The sequence below is a fragment of the Andrographis paniculata genome, unplaced genomic scaffold (assembly GCF_009805555.1).
Source record: "Andrographis paniculata isolate CXL003 unplaced genomic scaffold, ASM980555v1 Contig51END, whole genome shotgun sequence".
In the NCBI taxonomy this organism is placed as follows: domain Eukaryota; kingdom Viridiplantae; phylum Streptophyta; class Magnoliopsida; order Lamiales; family Acanthaceae; genus Andrographis; species Andrographis paniculata.
Window position 1 is genome coordinate 4,216,784 of NW_026137586.1, and position 27,440 is coordinate 4,244,223.

General features: G+C 30.2%; 2 protein-coding genes across 2 annotated transcripts; one reads left to right on the forward strand and one right to left on the reverse strand.

Moving 5' to 3' along the window:
* Nucleotides 1–18,238: 18,238 nt before the first annotated feature.
* Nucleotides 18,239–18,607, reverse strand: LOC127253578 (EPIDERMAL PATTERNING FACTOR-like protein 5). Its single transcript, XM_051278230.1, has one exon. The coding sequence runs from the start codon at nt 18,605–18,607 to the stop codon at nt 18,239–18,241; it is 369 nt and encodes a 122-aa protein (XP_051134187.1).
* A 5,725-nt stretch (nt 18,608–24,332) lies between these two features.
* LOC127253506 (mitochondrial fission 1 protein A) lies at nt 24,333–26,000 on the forward strand. Its single transcript, XM_051278134.1, has 5 exons — nt 24,333–24,578; nt 25,132–25,270; nt 25,370–25,491; nt 25,586–25,649; nt 25,770–26,000. The coding sequence occupies exons 1-5, from the start codon at nt 24,486–24,488 to the stop codon at nt 25,859–25,861; spliced, it is 510 nt and encodes a 169-aa protein (XP_051134091.1). The 5' UTR covers nt 24,333–24,485; the 3' UTR covers nt 25,862–26,000.
* Nucleotides 26,001–27,440: the final 1,440 nt, after the last annotated feature.

Consider the following 27,440-nt stretch of genomic DNA (forward strand, 5'->3'; position numbering starts at 1 on the left):
CCCTTGGCAAAGTGGAACACCGGTGGACTTGGTCCTTTGTACGCCCTCACCAAATCCTTCAGAGTCGTTGGTTAGAAACCAAGCACGATCTTGAACGGGCTCTTCCCGGTACTCTTATTTTTCTCTGTAGGTGACTTGGACTCCTCCCATTCCATGATCGTTTTGATCTTTCCCGATTCTATCTGAATTCTCCCATTTCCCAAGAGTCCAACCTCGTCCATCTTGAACTCTCTCTGGACACATAGTTGATTCTCTCGTAGAGCTTGCAACACACTCCGCAAGTGTCCGTCATGGTATGCCATACTCCGACTCGTGGTGATTGCCATCTTTGGCTCATCCTCTTCGTGAATCCGGACTTGATAGTGACCCTTCCAAAGTTCAAGCTTTGATAGAAAATTCTCTTGTTGCTATCGGTTGAACAAGTTGGAAATGAGCGATACCGGGTACTTGTTCTCGCTGTCAACTTTTTCCACACCCTATAGTTATTGCACATATGGAGACTCCCATCCCTCTTCGGTTGAAAAAGCAACGGTGTACCTAAAGGGCTTTTGATGGGAAAACAAACTTTGCTTCAAAGGTTTCCCCAATTGTTTCCCTAACTCGGTTGTTTCGTTGGGCGACATTCGGTATAGTGGTCGAGATACCGGCTTTGTACCCTCCACCAAGTCGATGGCGGGGTCAACCGTTTGTCGATGTGGTAACTCTTTAGGTAACTCATTTGGCATCACATCCTTGATTTCCTTGAGGACACCCTCCAACTCTTTAGATGGCATGACGGCCTCCTTGACCTCATCATCCAGGAGATCATCGTTGATAAAGATAGCCACAAATTTCGGATCTTCTTTCCTCAATCCTTTTTTGAGTTGCTTTGGCGTCAACTTCTTCTTGTGGTACACGGTGATATAGCACGGCATGCTTCCCTCCATGATAGTTTTTTTTTTTGCTAAGTTGGTTTGCTCGATGAATCTCATGCCAAAGAACACCAAATAATCGTCAATATGGGCAACATTGAAATTAACCGTACCTTTCCAATCTCTAACTTGGATCGGCACATCATTTGCCACTCCCGTCAAAGGCATCCATGCACTATTTACTCCCTTGAATCGACCATCCGATGACACCCAATTGTAAACCCAACCCGTGAGCTATTTCTTTGCTAATGTAATTCACATTCACCCCTGGGTCGAGTAAACACAAGTACAAGCGTCCATTGATCAAAACATTCATGTACATCCTTCCTTGATGTTTTTCACCATCGCCCTTCGCTTTCATGCATGCCACTTGTTCTTCCGTCGGGTTATTGTCCTTGATCACCACGGAAACGCTCGATCGGTTCGGACAATCTCTTGCAAAATGTTATTTTGATTGACCAATAAAACAACCCTCATACCTCGGTCCCAGTTTGGAAAAATCCTTCATTGCAACCATAGGTGCTTGACGTTCACTTTCAGGTTGGGGTGGCGTGGGGTGAATCTCGGCTCATCTCTCCCACTTTTGTCTGAGATCATTCTTCACCCATCGTCCCTCTTGTTTGGTTCCCTCCGTTGGAACTCAATCAATCGTGAAGCATATTTTATTGCTTCATTCACAGTTTCGGGGCACTTACCTGTTCCTTAGCCCATAGTCTCAATCCTTCTTCTCGCGTCATCGACAGGATTTGGAGTAGTAAGTTAGCATATTCATCAAGGTATTCTTTCAAACGTCCTTCCTAGTGTGTCAACCAACGGATCTTGGCCCTTGCCTCGGTTATGGCCCTCATTGGTTCAAATTCCGCCTTAAGTTCAGACTTGAACATTGCCCATGTCGTGATGGTCTCACCATCTTGGGCAAGTTCGCTCCTACGCCTCCACCAAATTAGCGCCAAGTCTTTTAAGAATAATGATGCCGTGTATACTTTGGTTGCATCCCCCACAACACCTATAGCATTAAAGTAACATTCCACATCAAAAATAAATGTATCAATTACCCGACCTTTCCGAACTCCCAAGTAGTACTCCGGGCGTGGCACCTCCACCCTAGGTGCCATGGTTACTCCTCCAATCGGACCACGAGCTTGTGATTCCAAAATTGCCTCTCTAAGTGTTGCAAGCTCCTCTTGTATCATGCACGGCTCTACCACAACTGCCTCTCCCGTCGGGCCAACTCGAGACGGCATTTTGCCATCTCCTCCTTGAGTTTGACCATCTCAGCATAAAGTGACCTCGTCACTTCCTGTGCCCCATTGTGGCATTGATCTACTCCCTCCGTGAAAGACTTCATTAATTCTTCATGCAACTCCTTGACCTCATCGATCATTTTGGAATTTCTAGCCAAGAATTCTTCCACTCGTTCAATCCTTGACTCCAACGCAGTTACGACATCAACAAAGACACTACGTTTGTTCCTTCGGTTGTGCTTTCCTTCATTGCCTCCCTCGTTGTTACCCTCGTTCACAATCGTCAAGTTGGAACCGTCACTCCTCATCCCTCACTGTCTTAGGCTCGAACGAGGCTCTGATATTACTTGTCCCAGACCACCTAGTTGTTCCTCGAACACCTTCCGTGCGGCCTAGCAACTTCTGCACACTTGGAGGTTGCTAGTACAACATTTCCTTGAACACCTTCAACAACATGATCACGAACACTCAAGAATCGTAGAGAGAGGAAGTACTGAGGGAAAGTATTTGTTATTACTCTCAACTTGATGATTTACACATGAGCGCTACCACCTATTTATACAAGTCCATTGTGAAATAGACGGTCAAGATCAAATTGATTCAATGGCAAAGATCATCTTCCAACCACCATCTACCTGCCATCTACCAACCCCCATCTATCATCTTCCACCAATCATCTACCAACCGCCAACTACCATCTATAACCTACCGCTTACCAACCCCCCAACTACTCCATTCAAGTTCTAGTTTTATCCACATGATTCTGGACTAACCTCCGGGTTTTGGCTCCTTCTCTCGGTCATCTTCGGTCACGGATTCGGTCCGTGACAACTGGAAAGCTGCAGGAACATCGGTCCAGCTCCAGGTGAGGGTGGTCCTTCAGGTGTTACTTCAACATACGATCAAAGAAGTTGAGAGAAGGATTGTACGAAGAAAGCAAACCTTGGTAATTATAGGCATAAGAAGAAAGAACCTCTGAAGAGGTCCAATACAAAAGGTTATCTCGTACTGAATTGTGTGATGGTTTAATAAGAAAGTCAAAAACGGAACTCGCAGCCCAACTTAAGAAATTTGAGATGAAAAAAATAAAAATTTGACATGCTCAATAGAGTGTGATCGATCAATCTTAAACTCCTCATATATATACAACTGTTTTGTTCTATGCTTTCAAGATTGTTTGCTCTTGTTTATTATGCATGATCCAAATCATTATCAACCGTTTTATGTAATTTTAGTTATATTTTGTACTTTCATTGTACCAGATAGAGGTAATTATTCACATGTAATATAGATGGTGACTTCGTAATTGTTTTTATTTTTTTATATAAGAAATCATTAATGATAATTAATTTACAATATTAAGAATATTTGGAATGTTCATTAAACATTTAATGTAGTAAGATAATTACGATATATATATATAATACAAATTTATTTATTTTTTAGTAAAAAATTACCAATTTGTATTAAAATCATGACTTTTATTACCGTAACTATAACCCAATTATCTGGTAGTGCGAATCACAAAAATTTAAATGACGTAACATAGGGGTATTCATAATTTATACCATCATATTTTATAGTCTTTTCAAATTTTATCCCTTCAATATTAATTTCGTAAAAAATATCCATAATTTTTACTAATTAGTGCCAAATTATATAATCATCAATTAGAGAGTAATTAATAATATTTATCAATTTTTCTCTCTTCTCTCTTCGTTAATCTTTTTCTCTTCTCCTTTTTAATTATATATATTTAAGTTTATATTATTATTATTATTATCATAGAGAAAATTGCCAAAAAAATCATTTATTTATTTCACCTGCAAAATATATCATACTCATTTTAAAAAATCGGTCATTTTTGTCATTTAGTTTCGCATGACACAGCTGTTGTGTGAACATCACAGCGTGATAAATAGATGACAAAGTGATAATTAAGTACATAAAGATATTTTTTACTAAATGATGTATATTATTTATATTTTTATGAAAAATATATTTTTTAAAGTATTTAAATACATAACTTTTATTTGGATGATTTGATTTAATTTTTACTATTCATAAAAAAAATTTCTCCAAAAAAATATCAAAACACATACTTATTTTTATTTTTTATATTACATTAAAAAATAATTTTTTATTCAAAATATCACATTAATTCCTTTAATATCACATGCACAACTATTCAATTTAAAGTTTATTGTTTAAATCAAAACAAAAAATCAAAACTCCAAACAAACATACTTTTTTTTTTGTCAAATATATTTAATACAATTTTTATTTTTATATTATCAACTTTTTACAAATGTATTTGAAATGCGAAGAAATTTTTAGATTTGATTCTTTTTTAAAAAAAATGATGAATTATCTGAGTATTTGAATTAATTTGGAGATTTTACTAATTATAATAACTAATATTAATTGATGATGTAAAATAAAAATTTTATTTGATATATATATGATTAGAAAAGAACTCTGTATTTATTTAGGTTTTGATTTAAATAGTAAAATTTTGAATTTGAATAATTGTGTGACGTGATATAAGATTAAATCAAATCACCCAAATCAAATTAATATATTTTATTATTTAAAAATTATATTTTAATAAAAATATAATTATTTTATTTTTAAAAAAATACTTTTATATAATATAGAAATATATTATATACTATTAATATAAATAATGCAAAAAATAAAGTACTATAATGATAGTAATAATAATATTAATAATATAAAAATATATATATATAATAAGAAAAAAGGAGAGGAAAAAATAGTTAAAGAACAAATAGAGACAAATTGATAAACGTTATTAAGTTTAGAGGGACAAAATTTGAAAAGACAACAAATATTAGACATAAATTATAAATACCCTAAGCAAAATATTTTGTTATTTCAAATTAAGTTATTTAGTTTGTGTAAGATTTATTATAAAATACATATTGATGAATAAGTGATTTTTTTTTTTTTTTTTTTTTGTTTTCACCTTTTTGGCAATGGGTTATAAGTCATTTTAAGTAAGTACTTAAAATTTTATATTTTTATATCCACATGTGATTTTGGCAATTTGATTGCAGCATTAAACTATAATTTGACAATCCTCGGGCGATTTTGGTTGTTGGGTGAAATCTCAAATAATCTTAATATTTGAAGTTTTTCGTCAATGTAACTAGGAAATAATAGTTGTTTTAGAGTTTTATATCATTATACAGTATTTGTAAGGAATCATCACTGTTAGTGAGACTATATGATTTACATTTTGTTTGTTGATTTCAGAAACTAGATTTTTGTGAACCCCAATGGCCTGTGTGATTGTTTTCAAGTTTTATTTTATTACAAGTGGTATCAGAACATGGTTGTGATTTTTCTTTGAGAAATTGTGTTTAACACTTCGAGTTTGAAAAGATCATTTACTAATCTGTAAGAGTTTTTGTAAAATCTAAAAAATTTGGCCGAGTCCGTGTTAATTTGAATTATTCAGTTCGTTTCTTTTTAGATTTAATCCTAAACCTGCCCTATTATGTCTCTATATGAGCTCTATAGCCTCGATCGAGTTTGTTTTGGATAGGTTTGGACTTAATCGCTAAAAATCCGTGTAGTTTGGTTAAGTTTAAGTCATCTTGGCAGTCCATTAGGTTATATTCCTCACCCTTCAACTAGCCTAACCCTAGATATAGATATATTATTGGAGAGAGAACCGTTATTCCATATATTCATTCTCTCTCTATATCTCATTTTCTCTTTCTAAACACATATACTCATCTCTTCTCTCACCCTTTCCGGGGATTCTTTTCGGTGAACAATGGAAATGCCTTTCTTTTATTTTGTATGGAGTTCCTTGGTACTTTTTCCCCCCTTGTGTGTTGTTTTGAGCTCCAACGGGCTTGTTTAAACTATTTTGGACTTCGGTTGTTATTGGTTTATATTGTTTGCATTAATTCTCTTCTTTGGGGGTTTTTCTTTTTTGAGTGGTGTGTTTCGGGTTTTTTTATGTGTGTTTGTCACGTTTTGGATTGTATTTGTGTTGATTTTGTGTTTTTAAGTTAGTTGGGGGGTCTGAGACACAAATCTCTTTTATACTCTTAGGGACATTTTGGTTGTCGGGTGAAATCCCAAAGTTGAAGTTTTTCGTCAATGTAACTTTAGAAATAAAAGTTGTTTTATAGTTTTATTTCGTTATACAGTCTTTGTAAGGAATCCTCACTGTTAGTGAAACTATATGATTTACATTTGTTTGTTGATTTTTAGAAATTTGGATTTTTGTGAACCCCAATGGTCAATGTGATTGTTTTCGAGTTTTATTTTATTACAAATGGTATCTGAACATGGTTGTGATTTTTCTTTGAGAAATTATGTTTAACACTTCGAGTTTGAAAAGATCCTTACCAATCCGTAAGAGTTTTAGTAAAATCTAAAACATTTGGCCGAATCTGCGTTAATTTGAACTATTCAGTTCGTTTCTTTTTAGATTTAATTCTAAACCTGCCCCATTAGTTCTCTATATGAGCACTATAGCCTCAATCGAGTTTGTTTTGGATACATTTGGCCTTAATCGCTAAAAATTCGTGTAGTTTGGTTAAGTTTAAGTCATCTTGGCAGTCCATTAGGTTCTAATTCTCACCCTTCATCTAGCCTAACCCTATATATATATATATATATATCTTTGTGGAGAGAGACTCGTCATTCCATATATTCGTTCTCACTCTCTAAACACATACACTCATCACTTTTCTCACCCTTTCCGGGGGCTTTTTTTGGTGAATGAATAAAATTTCTTCCTTTTGTTTTGTGTAGAGTTTCTTGCTACTTTTTTTCCCCCCTTGTGTGTTGTTTTGAGCTGCAATGCGCTTGTTTCAACTATTTTGGCCTTTGGTTGTTATTGTCTCCTATTGTTTGCCTTAGTTCTCTTCTTTGGCGATTTTGATTTTTTGAGTGGTGGGTTTCGGGCTTTTTCCCATGTGTTTGTCACATTTTGGGTTGTATTTGTGTTGATTTTATTTTTTTGTGTTGTTTAGGGGGTCTCTTTGGTATTCTAAGGGAAATTTTGGCTGTTGCGCGAAATCACAAATAATCGTAATATTTGAAGTTTTTCGTCAATATAATTTGGAAATAAAAGTTGTTTTAGAGTTTTATATCATTACACAGTCTTTGTAAGGAATCCTCACTGTTAGTGAGAGTATATGATTTACGTTTTGTTTTTTTATTTTGAAAACTAGGATTTTTGTGAACCCCAATGGCCCATGTGATTGTTTTCGAGTTTTATTTTAGTAAAAGTAGTCTCAGAACATGGTTATGATTTTTCTGTGAGAAATTGTGTATAAAAATTCGAGTTTGAAAAGATCTTTACCAATCCGTAAGAGTTTTTGTAAAATTTAAAAGCTTTGGCCGAGTCGGCCTTAATTTGAATTGTTCGGTTCGTTTCTTTTGAGATTTAAGTGTAAATCGGCCCCATTGTGTCTCGATATGTGCTCTATAGCCTCGATGAAGTTTGTTTATGATAGATTTTGACTTAATCGATAAAAATCCGTGTAGTTTGGTTAAGTTTAAGTTATCTTGGCAGTCCATTAGGTTCTAATCCTCACCCTTCATCTAGCCTAACCCTATATATATATATATATATATTTGTGGAGAGAGAGCTGTCATTCCATATATTTATTCTTACTCTACATCTTTTTTTCTCTCTCTAAACACATGCACTCATCTCCTCTCTCAACCTTTCCGACAACTTTTTTTGGTGAACGATGGAAATGTCTTCCTTTTGTTTTGTGTAGAGTTCCTTGGTACTTTTGTTTCCCCCTTGTGTGTTGTTTCAAGCTGCAACGGGCTTGTTTCAACTATTTTGGCCTTGGATTGTTATTATTTTCTATTGTTTACCTTAGTTCTCTTCTTTGGGGGTTTTGATTTTTCGAATGGTGGGTTCGGGCTTTTTTCTGTGTTTTTGTCACATTTCTTGTTGTATTTGTATTAATTATGTATTTTTTAGTTGTTTGGGTTGTCTGAGACCCAAATCTCTTTGATACTCTTAAGGAGATTTTTGTTGTTGGGTGAAATCCCAAAGAATCATAATATTTGAAGTTTTTCGTCAATGTATCTGAAAAATAAAAGTTGCTTTAGAGTTTATGTCATTATACAGAATTTGTAAGGAATCGTCACTGTTAGTGAGACTATATGATTTACGTTTTCTTTGTTGATTTTGGAAAATTAGGATTTTTGTGAACCCCAATGGCCCATGTGATTGTTTTTTAGTTTTATTTTATTACAAGTGGTATCAAAATATGATTGTGATTTTTCTTTGAAAAATCTAAAACATCTGGTTGAGTCGGCCTTAATTTGAACTATTCGGTTAGTTTCCTTTTTAGATTTATGTCTAAATCGGCCCTATTGTGTTTCTATATGTGCTCTATAGCCTCGATTGAGTTTGTTTTGGATAGATTTGCACTTAATCGCTAAAAATCCGTGTAGTTTGGTCAAATTTAAGTCATCTTGGCAATCCAGTAGGTTCTAATCCTCACCCTTCATCAAGCCTAACCCTAGATATATATATATATCTTTGTGGAGAGAGAGTCGTTATTCCATATATTCATTTTCACTCTACATCTTTTTTTTTCTCTCAATACATATACACTCATCTCTTCCCTCACCCTTTCCGGGGGCTTTTTTAGGTGAAAAACGAAAATGCCTTCTTTTTGTTTTGTGTGGAGTTCCTTGGTACTTTTCTTCCCCCCTTGTGTGTTGTTTCGAACTGCAACGGGCTTGTTTTAACTATTTTGGACTTCGATTGTTATTGGTTTCTATTTTTCTCCTTAGTTCTCTTATTTAGTGGTTTTGATTTTTCAAGTGGTGGGTTCAAGCCTTTTTCCGTATTTTTGTCACGTTTTAAATTGTAGTTGTGTTGATTTTGTGTTTTTGAGTTGTTTGGGAGGTTTGAGACCCAAATCTTTTATGTATTTGTAGGGAGATTTCGGTTGTTGGGTGAAATCTCAAATAATCATAATATTTGAAGTTTTTTTTCAATGCAACAAAGAAGTAAAAGTTGTTTTAGAGTTTTATTTCATTATACAATCTTTATAAGGAATCGTCACTGTTAGTTAGACTATATGATTTACATTTTGTTTGTTGATTTTGGGAAACTAGGATTTTTGTGAACCCCAATGGCCCATGTGATTATTTTCCAGTTTTATTTTATTATAAGTGGTATCAGAACATGGTTGTAATTTTTCTTTGGAAAATTGCATTTAGCACTTCCATTTTGAAAAGATCCTTACCAATCCATAAGAGTTTTTGTAAAATCTAAAACATCTGTCCGAGTCGGACTTATTTTGAATTGTTTGGTTCGTTTGTTTTTATATTCGAGTCAAAATTGGCCCATTTGTATCTCGATATGTGCTTTATAGCCTATATCAAGTTTGTTTTGGATAGATTTGCACTCAATCACTAAAAATCCGTGTAGTTTGGTTAAGTTTAAGTCATCTTGGCAGTCCATTGGGTTCTAATCCTCACCCTTCATCTAGCCTAACCCTAGACAAATATATATCTTTGTGAAGAGAGAGCCGTCATTCTACATATTCATTTTGACTCTATATCTATTTTTCTCTCTCTTAACATATACACTTATCTCTTCTCTCACCCTTTCCGGCGGCTGTTTTTGGGTAATGACGGAAATGTCTTCCTTTTGTTTTGTATGGAGTTCCTTGGTACTTTTCGTACCCCCTTGTGTGTTGTTTCAAACTGCAACGGGCTTGTTTCAACTATTTTGGCCTTCAGTTGTTATTGGTTTCTATTCATAGCCTTAGTTATATTCTTTGGGGGTTTTGCTTCTTTGAGTGGTGGGTTTCAGGCTATTTTCTGTGTGTTTGTCATGTTTTGGGTTCTAGTTATGTTGATTTTGTGTTTTTTAGTTGTTTGGGGGGTCTGAGACTCAAATCTCTTTGATACTTTTAGGGAGATTTTAGTTATTGGGTGAAATCCCAAAGATATAGTATTTGAAGGTTTTCGTTAAAGTAACTCAGAAATAAAAGTTTGTTTAGGGTTTAATTTCATTATACAGTCTTTGTAAGGAATGTTCACTGTTAGTGAGACTATATGATTTACATTTTGTTTGTTGATTTTGGAAAATTCGGATTCTTGTGAACCCCAATGGCCAATGTGATTGTTTCGAGTTTTATTTTATTACAAGTGGTATAAAAAACATGGTTGTGATTTTTCTTTGCAAAATTATGTACAAAATTTCGATTTCAAAAGGATCCTTACCAATCCGTAAGAGTTATTAAAAAATCTAAAACTTTTGGCTGAGTCGGACTTATTTTGAACTGTTCTTTTTATTTTTTTAGATTTGAGTCTAAATCGGCCCTATTGTGTCTCGATATATGCTTTATAGCCTCGATCAAGTTTGTTTTGGATAGATTTGGACTTAGTTGCTAAATATTCGTGTAGTTTGGTTAAGTTTAATTCATCTTGGCAGTCAATTGGGTTGTAATACTGACCATTCATCTAGCCTAACCCTAGATATATACATATATTTTTTTGGAGAGTGAGTCATCATTCCATATATTCATTCTCACTCTACATCTATTTTTCTCTCTCTAAACACATACACTCATCTCTTCTCTCACCGTTTCCGGCAGCTTGTTTTTTGTGAACGACGGAAATGCCTTCCTTTTGTTTTGTGTGGAGTTCCTTGGTACTTTTCTTCCGCCCTTGTGTGTTGTTTCGAGCTGCAATGGGCTTGTTTCAACTATTTTGACCGTCGGTTGTTATTGGTTTCTATTGTTTGCCTAAGTTCTCTTCTTTGGGGGTTATTCTTTTTTAAGTGGTGGGTTTCGGGCTGTTTTACATGTGTTCGTCACATTTTGGGTAGTATTTGTGTTGATTTTGTATTTTTTGAGTTGTTTGGGGGTCCGAGACCCAAATCTCTTTGATACTCTTAGGGAGATTTTGGTTGTTGGGTGAAATCCCAAAGATTCGTAATATTTGAAGTTTTCCGCCATAGTTTTGGAGAAATAAAAGTTGTTTTAAAGTTTTATTTCATTATACAGTTTTTGAAAGGAATCGCCACTATTAGTTTGACTATATGATTTACGTTTTGTCTTTTGATTTCGGGAAGTTAGGATTTTTGTGAACCCCAATGGCCCATGTGATTGTTTTCAAGTTTTTTTTATTATTATTATTATTACAAATGGTCAGAATATGGTTGTGATTTTTCTTTGCAAAATTGTGTTTAACACTTCAATTTTGCAAAGATCCTTACCAATCTTTAAGAGTTTTTGTTAAATCTAAAACATCTGGCTGAGATGAACTTATTTTGAAGTGTTCGATTCGTTTCTTTTAGATTTGAGTCAAAAATCAGCCCTTTTGTGTTTGGATATGTTCTTTATAGCCTCGATCGAGTGTGTTTCAGATAGATTTGGACTTAATCACTACAAATCCGTGTAGTTTGGTTAAGTTTAAGTCATCTTGACCGTCTATTGTAGGGTTCTAATCCTCACCCTTCATCTTGCCTAACCCTAGATATATATATTTATACATATCTTTGTAGAGAGAGTGAGAGTTGTGATACCATATATTCGTTCTCACTCTACATTTTTCTTTCTCGCTCTAAACACATACACTCATATCTTCTCTCATCCTTTCCGACAATTTTTTCCGGTGAACGACGGTTGTGCCTTCCTCCTGTTTTTTTATGGAGTTCCTTGGTACTTTTCTTCTTCCCCTTCGTGTCTTGTTTTGAGCTGAAACGGACTTGTTTCAACTGTTTTGGCCTTTGGTTGTTATTGGTTTCTAAGAATGATATTTGAAAACTCTTTGAACCGTTGAGAATTATTATTTAATATTTAGATCTACTATTGTATATGAAGAAAAAAAAATTGCTATAATATGGAATACATAGTTTTTATATTATTTTTTGTTTATAGAAAGGTAGATTCGTGACTTTGGTCTCTCCATATATTTTGAATTCAATGTAAGGTAGTATGCGTCAAGCCTTTTATAGTTTGTGTTTTGTTTGACTTATCCTTATATTTTGATTATGACATCAAATTCCTTAGATGACGCCATATATAGGATGAATATAACGGAGCCGACATGTAAATTAATCAGCATTCAATGGTAACTTCCCCAACATAAATTCATCAGTATACATGATCTAACTGAGTTGTTGGTTTGTCTACACGACTTCCCTTCTACACCATCTAATATTCGAAATAAATTTGTTACCTATTCTGTGGCAAGATATATTAGAACAATAACGTGGATTCGTGTCCAACTTGGTTGTGTTCTATTTGTTCGTAACTGCCTCGTTAACTTACCTAGAAAATTATTTGAGTATAATGATACACCTTAATCACGATATTTTTCAAGGACCTCTCCATTGTCATATTGCAGTTATTATATTCTTCGATTCATTAAGTTTTTTAATTTTCAATCTCTTCTCATTTTTTCATATGTCAACTCGTAACTATTAATGCAGTGTTATAAGGGTGAAAAGGTCAACAATGGAATGCAAAAAGGAAAAACCTATGTCTTCATCGACGTCAATAGAAACTGACTTTTTTGCTTCACAGACAACTGATCATTATATTAAAGCTCAAAACTCTGCATAGTCAAGCTCGAATGCTAACTAGCAAAAGCCGGATACAATTTGGACATCGTGCAATAGTGCAAGATACATTATGAGTACTCTAATTTTGGTAATTTCAGTACATTTTTCCTAGAGCCATCAAAATGGGTTGAGCCTGTCGGGTTGACCCGCCCCGCCTTACTTTTAAGGAGGGTTGGGTTGTGATTGTTTAAGCCCGTTAAAATGCGGGTCTAAATGGGCCAACCCGCATGGGCCGTGGGTTGAGGGTGGGTTCACTATAAGAAAAAATCAGTTTTGTAACAAAAATTTTTTGTCTCTAAATCTACTTTTTCCGTTACTAATGACATTAGAGACGGAATTAAGAATGTAATTACGTTAGCTACATGAACTTTAGGGACGGAATTCCGTTACAAACATATTATTTTTTTGTAGTGGTTAGCCCGCAGTGGGGCGGATTAGCCCGCGGGTCAAGTAAATATAATAATTAGTACTCACTCGTCTAACTAAATGTATTTTTAAACAATTTTTTACTGTCATATTAAAAAATTATAATAGAACTAATCAAATATTAATATAACAATATATTTTAATTTTTTATAAATTACAAATATACCATTATAAATAAGTTAAGACGAATAAAATAAAATTTATATTATCATTAGCTTAAATAAATTATCAATATTTTCTACACGTTTTTTTTCTTCTCTAACTATGTTATTTATGACATTGTTATTTGTTTCGATTTTTCATCATTTGTTTTGTTCGTCTTCCATTTTATTATTTTATAATTTTACAAATTTATAAAATTAATTATGATTTATTTTTAAAATGAAGTATTTCTTACTATTAATTTTTTTAAATACACCAATTAATAATATTTAGAATTGAGAATTTTTATATTTGTTATTTATTTTAAAATATTTATTATTTAAATTCTATAATAAAACTATTTTTACCTATTTTTAAATATTAATTACGAAAATATTTATAATATTAATATTCTTTTAATATTTTTAAAAAGTCCGTGGGCTAGCCTGCTTAGCTCGCCACCCGCCAGTGGGTTGGATTGGACTGATGAAATTTTGATGCGCCCCACCGTGGGTTGGCCCGCAAACAACCCGCTTATTTGCGAGTTAGGATTGTGGGCCAATCCGCCCCACTAACCCGTTTTGACCGGTCTAATTTTTTCATCCCTAGATATTATTAAGCTATAATATATATATATAATAAAAAATATATATTATAAGTAATTAACAAATTAAATTTACATATAAAAGAAAAAGAAAATTTGTTATGTTCATTTCGCTAGTAAGATAAAACTATAGTAGATATTTTGCATAAAAATTAGAATACTCTTTTTAAAAGTATAATACAGTATTTTGTTAATATCAATAATTTTTTATTTAATTATTTCGAATAAACAATCATCCAAAATTATGTATTCCTGTACTAATTTTATTGTACACAAGCTTAATGTAAAAATAAAATAAAAATAAAAATAAAAATAAAAAGCTGAGTGGTGTGTTTGTCTGAGAGTTTGGATTTTGAGTTGAAATTTGAATAGTAAAAATTTTAAATTAGAATAATAGTATAATGTGATATAAATATGTATTGATGTGATATTTTGAACGTAGAGAAAATAAAAATTAAGTATTTGATTTGATGTTTTTGGAGAGAAAATATTTGATGAATAGTGAAAATCTGGAAAATAAATTCAGGTGTGTTTGTTTGGGGTTTAGATTTTGAGGTGGAATTTGAATAGTAAAATTTTTGAATTGGGACAGTGGTATGATGTGATAAAAATAGTTATTGATGTGATGTTTGTAATGTAAAATTAATTTTTATTATAATATAAAAATAAAAAATAAGTATTTGATTTGATATTTTTGAACAAAAATTTATGAATAGTAAAGATTTGCAAAAAAAAAAATCCCTTAAAGAATACACCATTAATGTCTTTAACCTTTGTTCATCGTGAATATAGATTCAAGTGCTTAAAAAGTAAATTTTTATAACAACAAATTATTGAGAGCAATAATAACTGTTTATTTAATTTATTTGGACAATATCCGATTCAAAATTATATTTATTGTCAGTATCCTAGTAAACTATATATATATATATATACACACCCGCGTCAATATGGTATTTAAACCATTATTTGAGTGGATGTAAAACCTATGCTTAAAAGTATACTAAAATTTATTGACGAGGAAATAAAAATTTAATGATTTTTTTTTCTACGCTTTGTCAAATATAGAAAATTAATATGAAAATTGACAATAATAAAATAAATAAGATACAAAATTTTGAATTTAAATGTGGGGCAAAATTTCTCCGAGCTATAGCTTGCCCTCTTCTTCACTGACAACCTGCACTATCGAATTACTTTTTATTATATTTTTAATAATTTATTAAAATAAATTAATATATTTTTTTACTATATATATATATATATATGCATAAAATTTTCTTAACGAGAATTGTGTAGAGATTAAAAACAACCAAGCATCACTCTCTTGTGAGTATTGGATTTTGAATGTGTTTGGTTTAATTTGTGTTTAAATATATTAGTTGAGTTGATATAATTTATAATATGAAATAATTAATAAACTTTTACAAAAATTATATGAATTATATAATAAGAAGATTTTAAAAATAAAGAAAATATCTATATTTTTTAAATTAATTAATTAACTGTACTGACTGTAATTACAGATTATACAATTTTTTTAAAATTTTTTTAATACAATTGAACTTGAATGTAAGAACAAAATAAAATAATTTTTTATTCCGACACATCTTTTAAAATGATACACATATATTACTTTTATGGTATGTATACACTATATATATATAAATATGTATTTCATATGTTTATGTTTAGTAATTTATGAATGAAAATTGAAAAGTTATTAAAGTATAATAGAGTAAAATATTTGTATAGACTCGTGTTTGACTTCATTTATCATTTTGGAATTTTAAATTAACTATGTCTCAAATAGTTTAGTAAATAAATTTTTTTTTGCTAAAATGGTCTTCTAGTGTCGGACTCGCACGCGGCTGACATATCATCGTCACGTAGATGTCACGTCGAAGGACCATTTTACCGAAATGTTTTTACTTGGGGGACTATTTCTAGACAGAGACTATTTAAAGTCTAAAATGATAAAAAAAAAAAAAAAAGGTTATATACAGGACTTAAAAAATACTTTACCAAAATATCTTGTAAAATAAAAATAATAAATAATAATAAAATTCCATGTGTTGCGGGCATGACATTTACGATGACATGTCAGCGGCGTCAGTGCTACATCATCAACGACGGGCTAACGTGGCGGGTTTGGCATTAGAAAACCATGTTAGCAAAAAAACTTATAAGACTATTTTCAGACAGTAATCATTTATAAATTTTAAAATGATAAATACGGTTAACTTTGAGATACAAAAAAAAAAAAACAACAGTTTACTCAATATAGTACATAGTTCATACTAATAATACTATTAAGCTATAACATACATATTATATAATATTATAAGTAATTAACAAATTAAAATCCACCAATAAAAAAAATTGTTATTTTCGTTCTATAGTAAAATAAAGATATAGTAAATATCTCGCACGAAAATTAAAATAATTATTTAAAAGTAGAATTTAAAATTTTGCTAATGCTAATAATAATTTTTCATTTAATTATTTCGGATAAAAAATAATCCAAAATTTATGTTTGCAATATTGTACAATTTAATAGTACACTAGATTCGTGTATTTCAAGTGAATATAAATTCAAATACTTAGAAAGTTAATATTCAAAAAAGATACTTAAAAAGTAAATTTAAAGATTCGTTGAGAATATTAATAATTGTTTATTTAATTTATTTGGACAATGTCCAATTCAAAAAAATATATATGTTGTGAGTATCCTAGTAATTGATATATTGTTTCACTTACAGTGTTGATTGAGTCAAATTAGCATGGTCATGTTGATTTTATCAAGTTAGTAAATAATGATATAATATGTAGCAAATATTTGAATAACATATTATATAATTACATGTAATATATATAATATATCTTGATTTCAGAAAAATATATTATGATTTAGTACAACAGTAATTTGATTTGATCAACAAATGTCTCTAAAGAAAGTTATCTTTCTTGTAACAATTTGCTAAGTATTTAACGATAATATGCTAATTTGGTAATACGTTATATGTTGTATGATGATTTGCTAATTACTTCAATCAATTTTTTGATTTGACCAAATGAGCATCCTAACCGCGGTCTCACCATCATATCCAAACCAAATGCATATAAAATATTGTGCTTAAAAGTGGAATACAGACTCGTTGACGAGGAATCCAATTTTTTATTTTTATTTTTATTTTTCAATGTTTTATCTAAAATAGAAAATTAATGTGAAAATCGACAACAATTACATAAATAAGATAAAAAAAATAAATAAATTATGTATTTATAAAAAGAGATGTAGAAATCATTTTCCATGCTAGAACCGGACAATAGCTTTTTTTTTTTTTTTTTTTAAATGAATGAGATTTTATGATTATTATTATTATTATTTGTAAATTGTGAAATATGCTTTATTTATCATATTAATAGAACAAATATTGTGCATACATTTGCAATTAAAAAAAAAAAAACAGCAATAATTTAATTGTACTATATAATTGGCTTATCTTATTAAGAAAAAACTAATTAATTGTATATATGTTGGGATTTCTTTTTAGAATAATATAATGCAATTAATAGTGTTTTTTTTTATCATATTAATATAAACAAAATATTTTGCATATATGCAATAATAATAATAATAATAATAATAAACGCATGTTATTTGACAAAAATAAACTAAATAAAGTATAATTAGTTAATTAATTAAAAATACTTGTGTTTTTATAATTATTTAATTATTCAAACAATAGATGATAGTATAGTTTATGTTAGAGTTTCAATATATATTGATTTAATAAACATTAGCAATAGTTGCTATTTTTGTTGAAAGTGTGTTTGTTTGGAAATTTGGATTTTGAATTGAAATAATTATTTAATGTGATATTTTAAATATAAAATTAATATTTAAATAATATTAAAAATAGAAAAGTAAAGATTAGATTTAATGTTTTTAGATAAAAATGTATGATCTTTTTGTAAAAACTTTTACATATTTTCCCAAAAAATTAGCATATTACATTTATTTATTATTTTTATATTTTCTATACAATTTCCTATACCTCAAATTATCACTTCAAATTATTTTAGAAAACACACCCCCAAAGAAATAGTAAAGTTTTCCATCGTAGGTTAATTATAGTGGGGATGAAGAATAATCATGGACAATTAGTGCTTTGTTTACTTTGATTTTAATTTTAAATTTTGATTTGAACAAATATAAAAATAAATTAAAATAAACGATATACATATTTATTTATTTTACGATTTAACTAAAATACATATCTTTCACCGTGGAATTGCTAATTAATTCTCAAAGACCGCCGCATTTACAGCGCCAAACAAAATTCCCCGGCGACACCTCCACCAATATACGGTTGCACGGCGTGCAGCCGCCGCACTGCCCGACGCAGCTCGGCGGCTCTGACCTCTGCGACACCCTCCTACTCTCCGCCGCATCCGCCATGCCGCTGCCGCCACATTTACACTGCCAAACAAAGTTCCCCGGCGACACCTCCACCAGAACACGGTTGCACGGCTTGCACCCGCCGCACTGTCCGTCGCAGTTGGGCGGCGTCGAACCCTGCAGCGTCCTTCTCATCTCCGCCGCATTCTCCGACCCTTCCACGGCCAGAACAAAACAAATAACAAGTAAAGTAGTGAAACCATAATTCCCCTTCATATTGAATAATCAGATTATTTTTTTTTTATTTCTCGTGAAGTATTTGTGTATAGGTAAGGTACACTGTGTATATTGTGTTATATATATAGTGAATGAAAAAGTATTTGATTTAAAAGGATATCTATATTTTAAGGATTTAATCATAATTGCAATCTAATATTTATAGTTCCTGATTTTGTAATTGATTATTTTAATTGTAGCCATGGCAAGTAGAATATGATATAATATAACTGTGGGCAAAATTATTTAAAATGGTAGTTATTATGTTATTGATTTTCTATAATTGTAGAAAATATTTTTTACATTATATAACTTGCTAAATTAATTGATTTTTTCCTTTTTTTTTTTTTTTGTAAATTACAGGGGATTTTTTTTTACATTATATATAGCATGCTAATTAAATATCATAAAATGTAGGGGAAAATCATTTAAAATATTTCTCCGCTAGATTTTAGGAGTTAATTAAAGCAGCAAACATATATATATATTATAGAATTTATATATATTTATTTTATGAGTATTTTTTAATATTATATTGAATACATTTTTGGTTTTGATAGTTTTTTTTTTTTTTTTGGTTAAGTAGTTTACATAAGTTTAATATAATTTGCTTATGTAAATTATTTATTATAAAAAATTTAGATATGTTGCAAATTTTCAAAGAAATAAACATTTGAATATATTTTGTTGTTCTTATTTTCAAAGATATATACTAGAGTGTATAGTAAAAACATGTACTCCCTCCGTCCCAAATAAGGTGCAACATTTACTTTTGGCACAGGTTTTTAGGTGGATAGTATTAAATAAGATAATTTAAAAATTAGGTAATGTGATGGAGAGAGAAATATATATTTTAATTTTTTTATTTGATGTGAGGGAATAAAGTGTAGGGTAGAGATTAAATATAATTAATTATTTTCTATTTTAGAAATGTTGCAGGGTGTTTGGTATGTATCAAAAGGAAAATGTTGCAGCAGCTTATTTGGGACGGAGGGAGTACTTTTTTGGTCCACTAATTATATGTTCATTTGGACTTAATAGTAATTTTAATTATGAATATAGTGTTACATTAATTGATTTTATATAAAATAATATTTAGTTTATCTCCACGAGAATGACACAATAATAATGTATTTGATAATTGAAAATAGATGATAATTGTAATACATATTTATTATGATAAAATATTAGTATTTTTTAAATATTATATTTATAATATAAGAACACATTTTAATTATTATTTGCTTGTATATTTTAATTTTAAATTATTATTTTTTATTAAAATATTTTAACAATATAAATATTATTATTATTATAATATTTATTACTCATACATTATTAATAATAGTAATATATTTTCAAGAATTCATCAAAATCTCTACTTATTCGAAAAGATTTTGTACAATATAAATTCTTTATAACATTCCATTAAAATCCAATAAAATTCAATAAAATTCATAGACTTTAAAAATATAGATTGAATGCCTCCAGATTTTAAAAGAGTCTAAGGGGTATTTGGCAAACAGCTTTTTGAAGAGCTTTTAGCTTATTGACAGTTGTTTGACCAGTCAAAAAGCTAATTTAGGTGTTTGGTAAATTAGTTTTTAGAATAGCTTTTTGGACCCAAAAAGTTAATTCTGGAAAAGCTAACTTACCCAACGTTTTGAAATAGTTTTTTTTGTAAAAATTTTTTTATTCCTTATATGCCCTTAAAAATTTATTATACATTTTACACAAATAAATATATTTTGATTATTTATAAATCATATTAGAATATTTTATTATATTATAGTTTTACTTTTATAAATTTAAAATAATTAATTTTTATATAAAAATTATTTTAATTGTAAAATATATAAATTTATTAAAATCAACATAAAATAAAAAATATAAATATTAATAATATTTATATTTTTTATTAGAATTATATTATATAAATTTTATACTAAAAATAAATTAAATAAAGTAAATTTATTGAAAATTATAAATATAATGAACTAATTGATAACTAACATAATAAATATAGACACGAAAAATTTATTATATTATATTTTACATCATTTTCAATAAAAAAAACTATTTATATATTTTAATAAAAATATATTATTTTTTAAATCTAACTGTAATAAAAATAAATATTTTTATAACACTTTTACAATTTTCAATAACTAATAACAAAAAATTTTAAACATTCTTAACTCAAAAGAACATAATTGAATATATTAGAAACAAGAATAAAATAGAAATGTCCTCAATTGTCATTTTATGTATAAACAACTAATATCAAACAATTGTTTTACCAAACATTTTAATACAAACAGCTAATCGAATCAGCTAGTCAAACCAGCTAATTGAATCAGCTAACAGCTATCAGCTAATTGTCAAGCACGCCCTAAATGGAATATCTCAAGATTTTGAAAAACTTTTAAAAATCTAGATGAACACACCCAGATTTTAAAACTCTATCAAAATCTTATAGAATCCATATTGAATACACCCCCTTAAATTATGTCAATGTGTAAATTAGATCAAAATATAACTTATACATGCAAATACACTAGTCTATACACATGTTAATTTCAGCACCCATACTAATCATTAAATTTATATAATATTTAATTATGCTATTATATTATTTAATTATATAATTTAGGTATTTAAAATTTAACTCATTCAGTACAGATTCCAACACTTGATCGTCTTCCCATATATAGTTGTCCTAGTAAAGAGAATATGCCTAAAATAAATTATCTTTAATCTTGGAGAATCCTAGTGAAGATGATGTGCTTAAATTTAATTATGTCAGTTTGTAACATAGACCAAAAAAATATATATATATATATGCATGATAACCCACAAATATATATATATATATATATGTATAACAAATATGTCCTAGTAAAGAAATATGCCTAAAATGAATTATTTTGAATTTTTGGAACCCAATTGCAATGTTAAAGACACTCCTTGCAAATATTATTGTAATCTTATTTATTTTGGAGATATATATATATATATATATAAAAGATACACAAAATATATTGTTATAAACATTTTGAAATATTCATGTATACATAGAAAAAAAAAATTGTATTGAAGTTCTAATAAAAACTGTCAAAAATGTTTGAAATATTCATCATTAAAATTGTATTGAAATTCTAACGAAAACTGTCAAATCATGCAATATGTCTGAATAATAATTAAATATCTTTGTCAAATAGTATTTTATTTATTACTACCAAAAATATATAGATTTGTCTCGTATAGATACGAGACAATTAATTAAATACTCTCGGCAATTGTCTATAAACCTTTGCCGTGACCATTTTATTGTGGCAATGTATACTTTTAGATTATTTGTGTTATTCATTTTGAGATAATACAAATCTCAAAAATAAAAAATTCTTGATGGATATCGAGTCAACATATGATCTGGAATATTTTTTGCACCTTATTTCGAGACTTCATACTCTAGAGATATTATTCGCGATTTGTGTTGACACAGTTCAAACTTTCAAAAAAATTTATGTGACTTATTTAGAGATAATTTTTACTCCCAAAATATATTTTATGACTAATTTCAAAACAATATATACTCTCGGATTATTTTTTGTGATTTGTTTCAAGATAATTAATGTTTCAAAACAATATATACTCTCTACCAAATGTCTTAAGACATGTGAAGGGAAGCCGTGTTGACAAAAAAGTTATAATTTCCTCAAAAAATAAGGATATAGTTCCTTATGAGTCGTGGAAATGCCGTGGTCCTTTCAACAAATGCCTTAGGGCATGCAAGGGGGAGCCATATCGACGATGAGTTAAATTGTTAATAAAATTCTCATAAAAGGTTAAAATGTGAATCATTTCTAATTTTTTATAGGCTATGAACTTTCCTACCAATACTCTAAAGTCTGGGGTGTCTGGCTAAAACATATTTTAGACTTGATTTTCATATCTAATATTTGAAAATCATATCTTGTGAGATATAATTATTATTATATATATAACAAAAAGAAGGTTTATGTGAGATATAATTTTTGATATTATATGGTGTGAGATATGATTCTTTATATGGTTGTTACCTATATTATCGGTGTTATATCAAGAAAGAATTCCTAAAAATTTGTTGTGTGAAGAGCCTATAAATAGGCATGAACCCTAAAACATAAGGCTTATAGAATAAGCCTATACACTTTTATCGATATACTCTCTTCTCCTCCCTCTGCCGATTATCTTACTCTAACTCTCTTTATTTTATATTTGGGAGTGATACAGATCCTCTTTGCGGAAAGAGGTCTTCTTTGACTTGACCTCATTCCTTGTTTCTCATTATTGCCCTATATCACATTCTATAATTTAAGTTGGCTCCAAAATTTCGATCTCAAAGTGAAAGCATTAATTTTTATCACTTAAACATGAGAAACATCATTGAAAGGGCCTTTAGAGTTTGCAAAGTTAGGTGGAAGATATTTCAAAATATACATTGTTTTGATCTTCAAGATCAATTTGCTTATTATATGGGCTTGCTTTGCTTCACATAATTATATAAGAAGAATATATTCTGATATTTACATGCTTGAGGTGTTTGAAGATCTTGGAGAGATAATAGATATTGATCATGATGAAGAGATTGATGATATTGAAGGTTAACCAAAATTGGAAGGACCAACGATCCAAAGTGTCAGATATATGAAAGAGAAGAAAAACTCAATTGGGGACCGCGAGAACAACGAAAATGATAAAATTGAAATTAATTTATTTTAAAATATATTATCAATGAAATTATTTTATTTAAATTTTTTTGAAAACTTTAATACATAATATAATATGTTTTTATTTTTGTTGAATGCATTTACATTAATATTTTGATTTTTTCAATCAAATTGTATTTTTATTCTATAATTTATCTATTATATTTAAATAAAAGTTAAAAATATAATGAAGATGTTAAATTACATATATATATATATATATTTAATTATACTTGGTAATATATTTTTAAAATTTAATATTTAAAATTTTAAGAGTATATTACAAAATTTTAAATAAAAAAATATTTTGATTAACAATATATATTCTTTTATAATTTTTCTGATATTTTAAAAATATTTTAAATTTTATTTCATATAAATAATCACTCCGAATCAATGCAAAAGAATTTTTTTTTTTTTTTTTTATAAAAGGGGTTTTTATGATTTTATAGTAAATAAAAAAATAATAATAATTTATTAGTTAATAAAAATATGTAAAAAGTTTTGATATTTTTTCCGTTAAAGTAATAGTATGTCTATGGGTATATTTTTAATTTAAATAAAAATTAAATTGATATTTTAATATTAATGTATAATTATTTATCTTTTTTAAATAAGAAATTGTACATAAAAAATAATAAAAATATTACTTTGCATTGGCGTCTGCAAAAGTAACTTTTATATACGTAGAAAAAATCAAATTGCTTTACTTTGTTTAAAACCAATGCAAACACCCTTTTCGATCTTCAAATATTATTTTTTAATTACAATTTCTAAAATATAATAATAAAATCACTATATCTTATACAGAAGTAAAAAAAAGTTAAAGTATTTATTATAAAAATTAAAATATCGCTACAAAAAATTACATATTTAATTTAAAATAATATATTTTTTATATAATTCTCGCAACCGCACACAAAAAATTATTTTTATAAAAACCGCTGCCTGAACTGCTGCCGGTGTGTCCAACCAAAATTTGAGAACATATTGACGGGTCGGGTCACGCTTATTAGGTGGGGCTTCAGATATTGCTTCACGCGGAACGGGGGATTTCTTAGCTGGGAAGAATCCGAAGAGTCGGTTGACACTACAAATTACAAAACTGCGACTCAGTTAGGAAGGAAATGGATGCCAAGATGGGGAAATTCTTCGACTCAGTTGCTAGTTTTTTCACCGGCGGCGACCAGATGCCGTGGTGCGACTCCGATGTTGTCGTTGTAAGTATATAATTAATACCTCGTTTTCTTCGACATGCTTCCAGAGCAGAATAGCGGGAGTGATTGTGATTTTGCTAGGGTTTCTGGAATTTGAATTTTTGGGGTCGTTTTTCTTCATCCGCAGCCTTCAAGTTATAGGGATCGGATTCGATTGGGAAATTCGAGATGAAAATTTTACTTTACTTTGATTACCGAGAGGCATTTGTCGATGAGCGGAAAAACATCAAAACTGAAATTACTGTATGACATATGAATCGATTTAATAAGAGATTGCTCTTCACACACACCTACATACATATATAGTAGCTGCGTTTATGGTTTCAATTCTGGTATTATGCTGAAGTGATGCAATAGTTTTGCATCTGTATGGATTCCACGCTACTCCACTGTCTTCTTCACCAGATTGATATTTTAGCAATCAAAATGTGAATTTATCCGTAAATGAGGAATCACAACAAAATGAATGGTGAAATGAATGTTCATGATCTTGTTATTGCTAATGATCTTCTGTGCAGCTTTCAAACAGATATGATTAATAATTTCCCGTATTCAGGGTTGTGAGCGTGAGGTCGCCGAAGCTGAAAAAGGCACCTCCGATAAAGTAAAAGGCGAAAGCATAATGCGCTTGTCTTGGGCCCTTGTTCACTCAAGACGCCCCGAAGACGTGCAGCGAGGAATAGCAATGCTTGAAGGTCCTACCGAACCCCTGTTGTCGTATATAATCGAGACTTATTCAAACACACCTTTATAATGAGCTGCAAGTTTTATTAAAAATCATGTTTTTGCTGCAGCTTCTTTGTCTGGTTCGAACAGCCCACTCGAGGCCAGGGAGAAGCTTTATCTTCTTGCAGTTGGATATTACCGAAGTGGGGATTACACCAGGAGCAGGCAGCTTGTCGATCGCTGTTTGGAGGTTCAAATTTATTCAATTCATTAGATCTTGAGATTTGTTTATGTAGAAGCTGCACATACATTAACACCCAATATGATCGGATACGCTACTGCAGAGTTCCCCCGACTGGAGGCAAGCTCAGAGCCTCAAGAAAGCCCTCGAAGATAAAATCAAGAAAGGTGAGACCATCCATTTTCCTCTATTGCCTATTGCTCGTATAAATATTGCAGTTTTTGACTTGTGTGGTCTGTTCCTCAGCGTATGTAGTGTTTTGTGTGTTTTACCTGAATCTTGTCCAGATGGGGTAATCGGAATTGGCATTGCTGCGACCGCCGTTGGTCTGGTGGCAGGGGGCATAGCTGGCATAGCTGCAGCAGCTCGGAAGAAGTGATTGTACATTGTAGGGGCAGAGCAGTGTTTGTATCTGTAATAAGGTGATGAGTATTATTAATATCCATCTATATCTATCAGTCTTATGAAGAAACTTGTGTAAAATTTTCATGAATGGCTTCTGTCTTCTTCTGGTTTTATTTGTGTCTATGTTCTTATTCATATATATATATATTGAAGTAAAATAGGGGATCATATATATATATACACACTAGTGCTTGTTCGGGGCGGAATACTCCTTTGATGATTTCTAATGTAATTTTGATATTTATTGTCGAGAATATAGTAGAATTTATTAAAACTAATAAAATGTCATTTTAAAATAAGTAATAAAACACAATAACCCAAATATAGGCGGGAGGATTAACGAGAAATTTGGGAGCGAAAAATTATAAGCAGGAAGGAGAGGAAAGCTAGGCATATTTGTGCTTGAGTTTTTAAGATTTTATTTAAGTTTTTATTTAAATAATACTTTTACTCTCACCATTCCACTTATACACATCTTTCTCTATGTCTAGCTTTTCTTTTTTGTAAAAAAAAAAAAATTTACACTTTAATCTTATTTTTAATTTTTTTAAATTTATTTTTATTATACTATAATTATTTTTAGTAATACATTTTTAATTATTTGTTAATTATGAATCTCTTAAATTTCGATGTTTACAATAAAGGAAACACCGTAGTCGAGATGGAGGAAGTATATTTTAGGCTATTAAATAATAGGGAAAAAAATAATAAATATCTCATTATAATCATAAAAAAATTAATTTTGGTTTTAATATAAAAAATTTATCAATTTTAATTCTAAAATATTTAATTACTTTTAGTCTCACCATTGAAAAATTAAGGGAACTAATCCCAATATTAAAGTTTCACCATCTAAAAATTAACTAAAAATATTGATGGGGATATAGCGGACTGGACGTGGCATCTGATCTAGATCAAACACGTTCGTGCTAGAAAACACGCCTGTGTTTGAAAAACCCACGGCCGTGTTACATCATTTGGGCCATTCCAGCACAAACGGAATCAGCACGAGCACGGGAGTAGACGAGCTGGATGGATGCACAAAATGATCCAACAGAGGCACCGCCAAAAATCTCTGGTAAAAAAAGCAATCAAAGGCATAACAAGAACTCCGCCGCATGGAAGAAGAACCCGACATGACCGCGCCATTTCCGGCTGACCATCTCTATCCAAAGCACCATGGAGCATATTCTGATCCCCAGCTAAAAAATTTCAGTCTTCAAAATGGGGAAGAGAGTAAATCCAAATGTTGGGGAGAGACATGACACCACCGTTGATCTTTTCCTTCCCAGCAGAACATCTGCGACCCAACTGAACACTGCCCAACCTGCACCAAATCGAATGCAATAAAAAAATATGAATAATTATGATGGTTTGGTCATGAGATAGAATGAGGTTGTTATTAATAAGATTAATTCACCTTATTGGACCCAAAAATTATGAGAAATGAGCTAGGCCTAAAGTGAAGCTCAAGAAAGGAATGGTGGCCCAAGTTGAGGTAGCATTTGGGAGGTCCAGGAAGCAGCGGGCTGAGTAGATAAGGCTGGTGGAAG

Coding starts and splice junctions, on each gene's coding strand:
- LOC127253578 (XM_051278230.1), bottom strand. CDS start 18,607: ATGAAGGGGAATTATGGTTTCACTACTTTACTTGTTATTTGTTTTGTT.
- LOC127253506 (XM_051278134.1), top strand. CDS start 24,486: ATGGATGCCAAGATGGGGAAATTCTTCGACTCAGTTGCTAGTTTTTTC. Junction 25,271..25,369: donor AGGAATAGCAATGCTTGAAG/GTCCTACCGAAC, acceptor TTTTTGCTGCAG/CTTCTTTGTCTGGTTCGAAC. Junction 25,650..25,769: donor CGAAGATAAAATCAAGAAAG/GTGAGACCATCC, acceptor AATCTTGTCCAG/ATGGGGTAATCGGAATTGGC.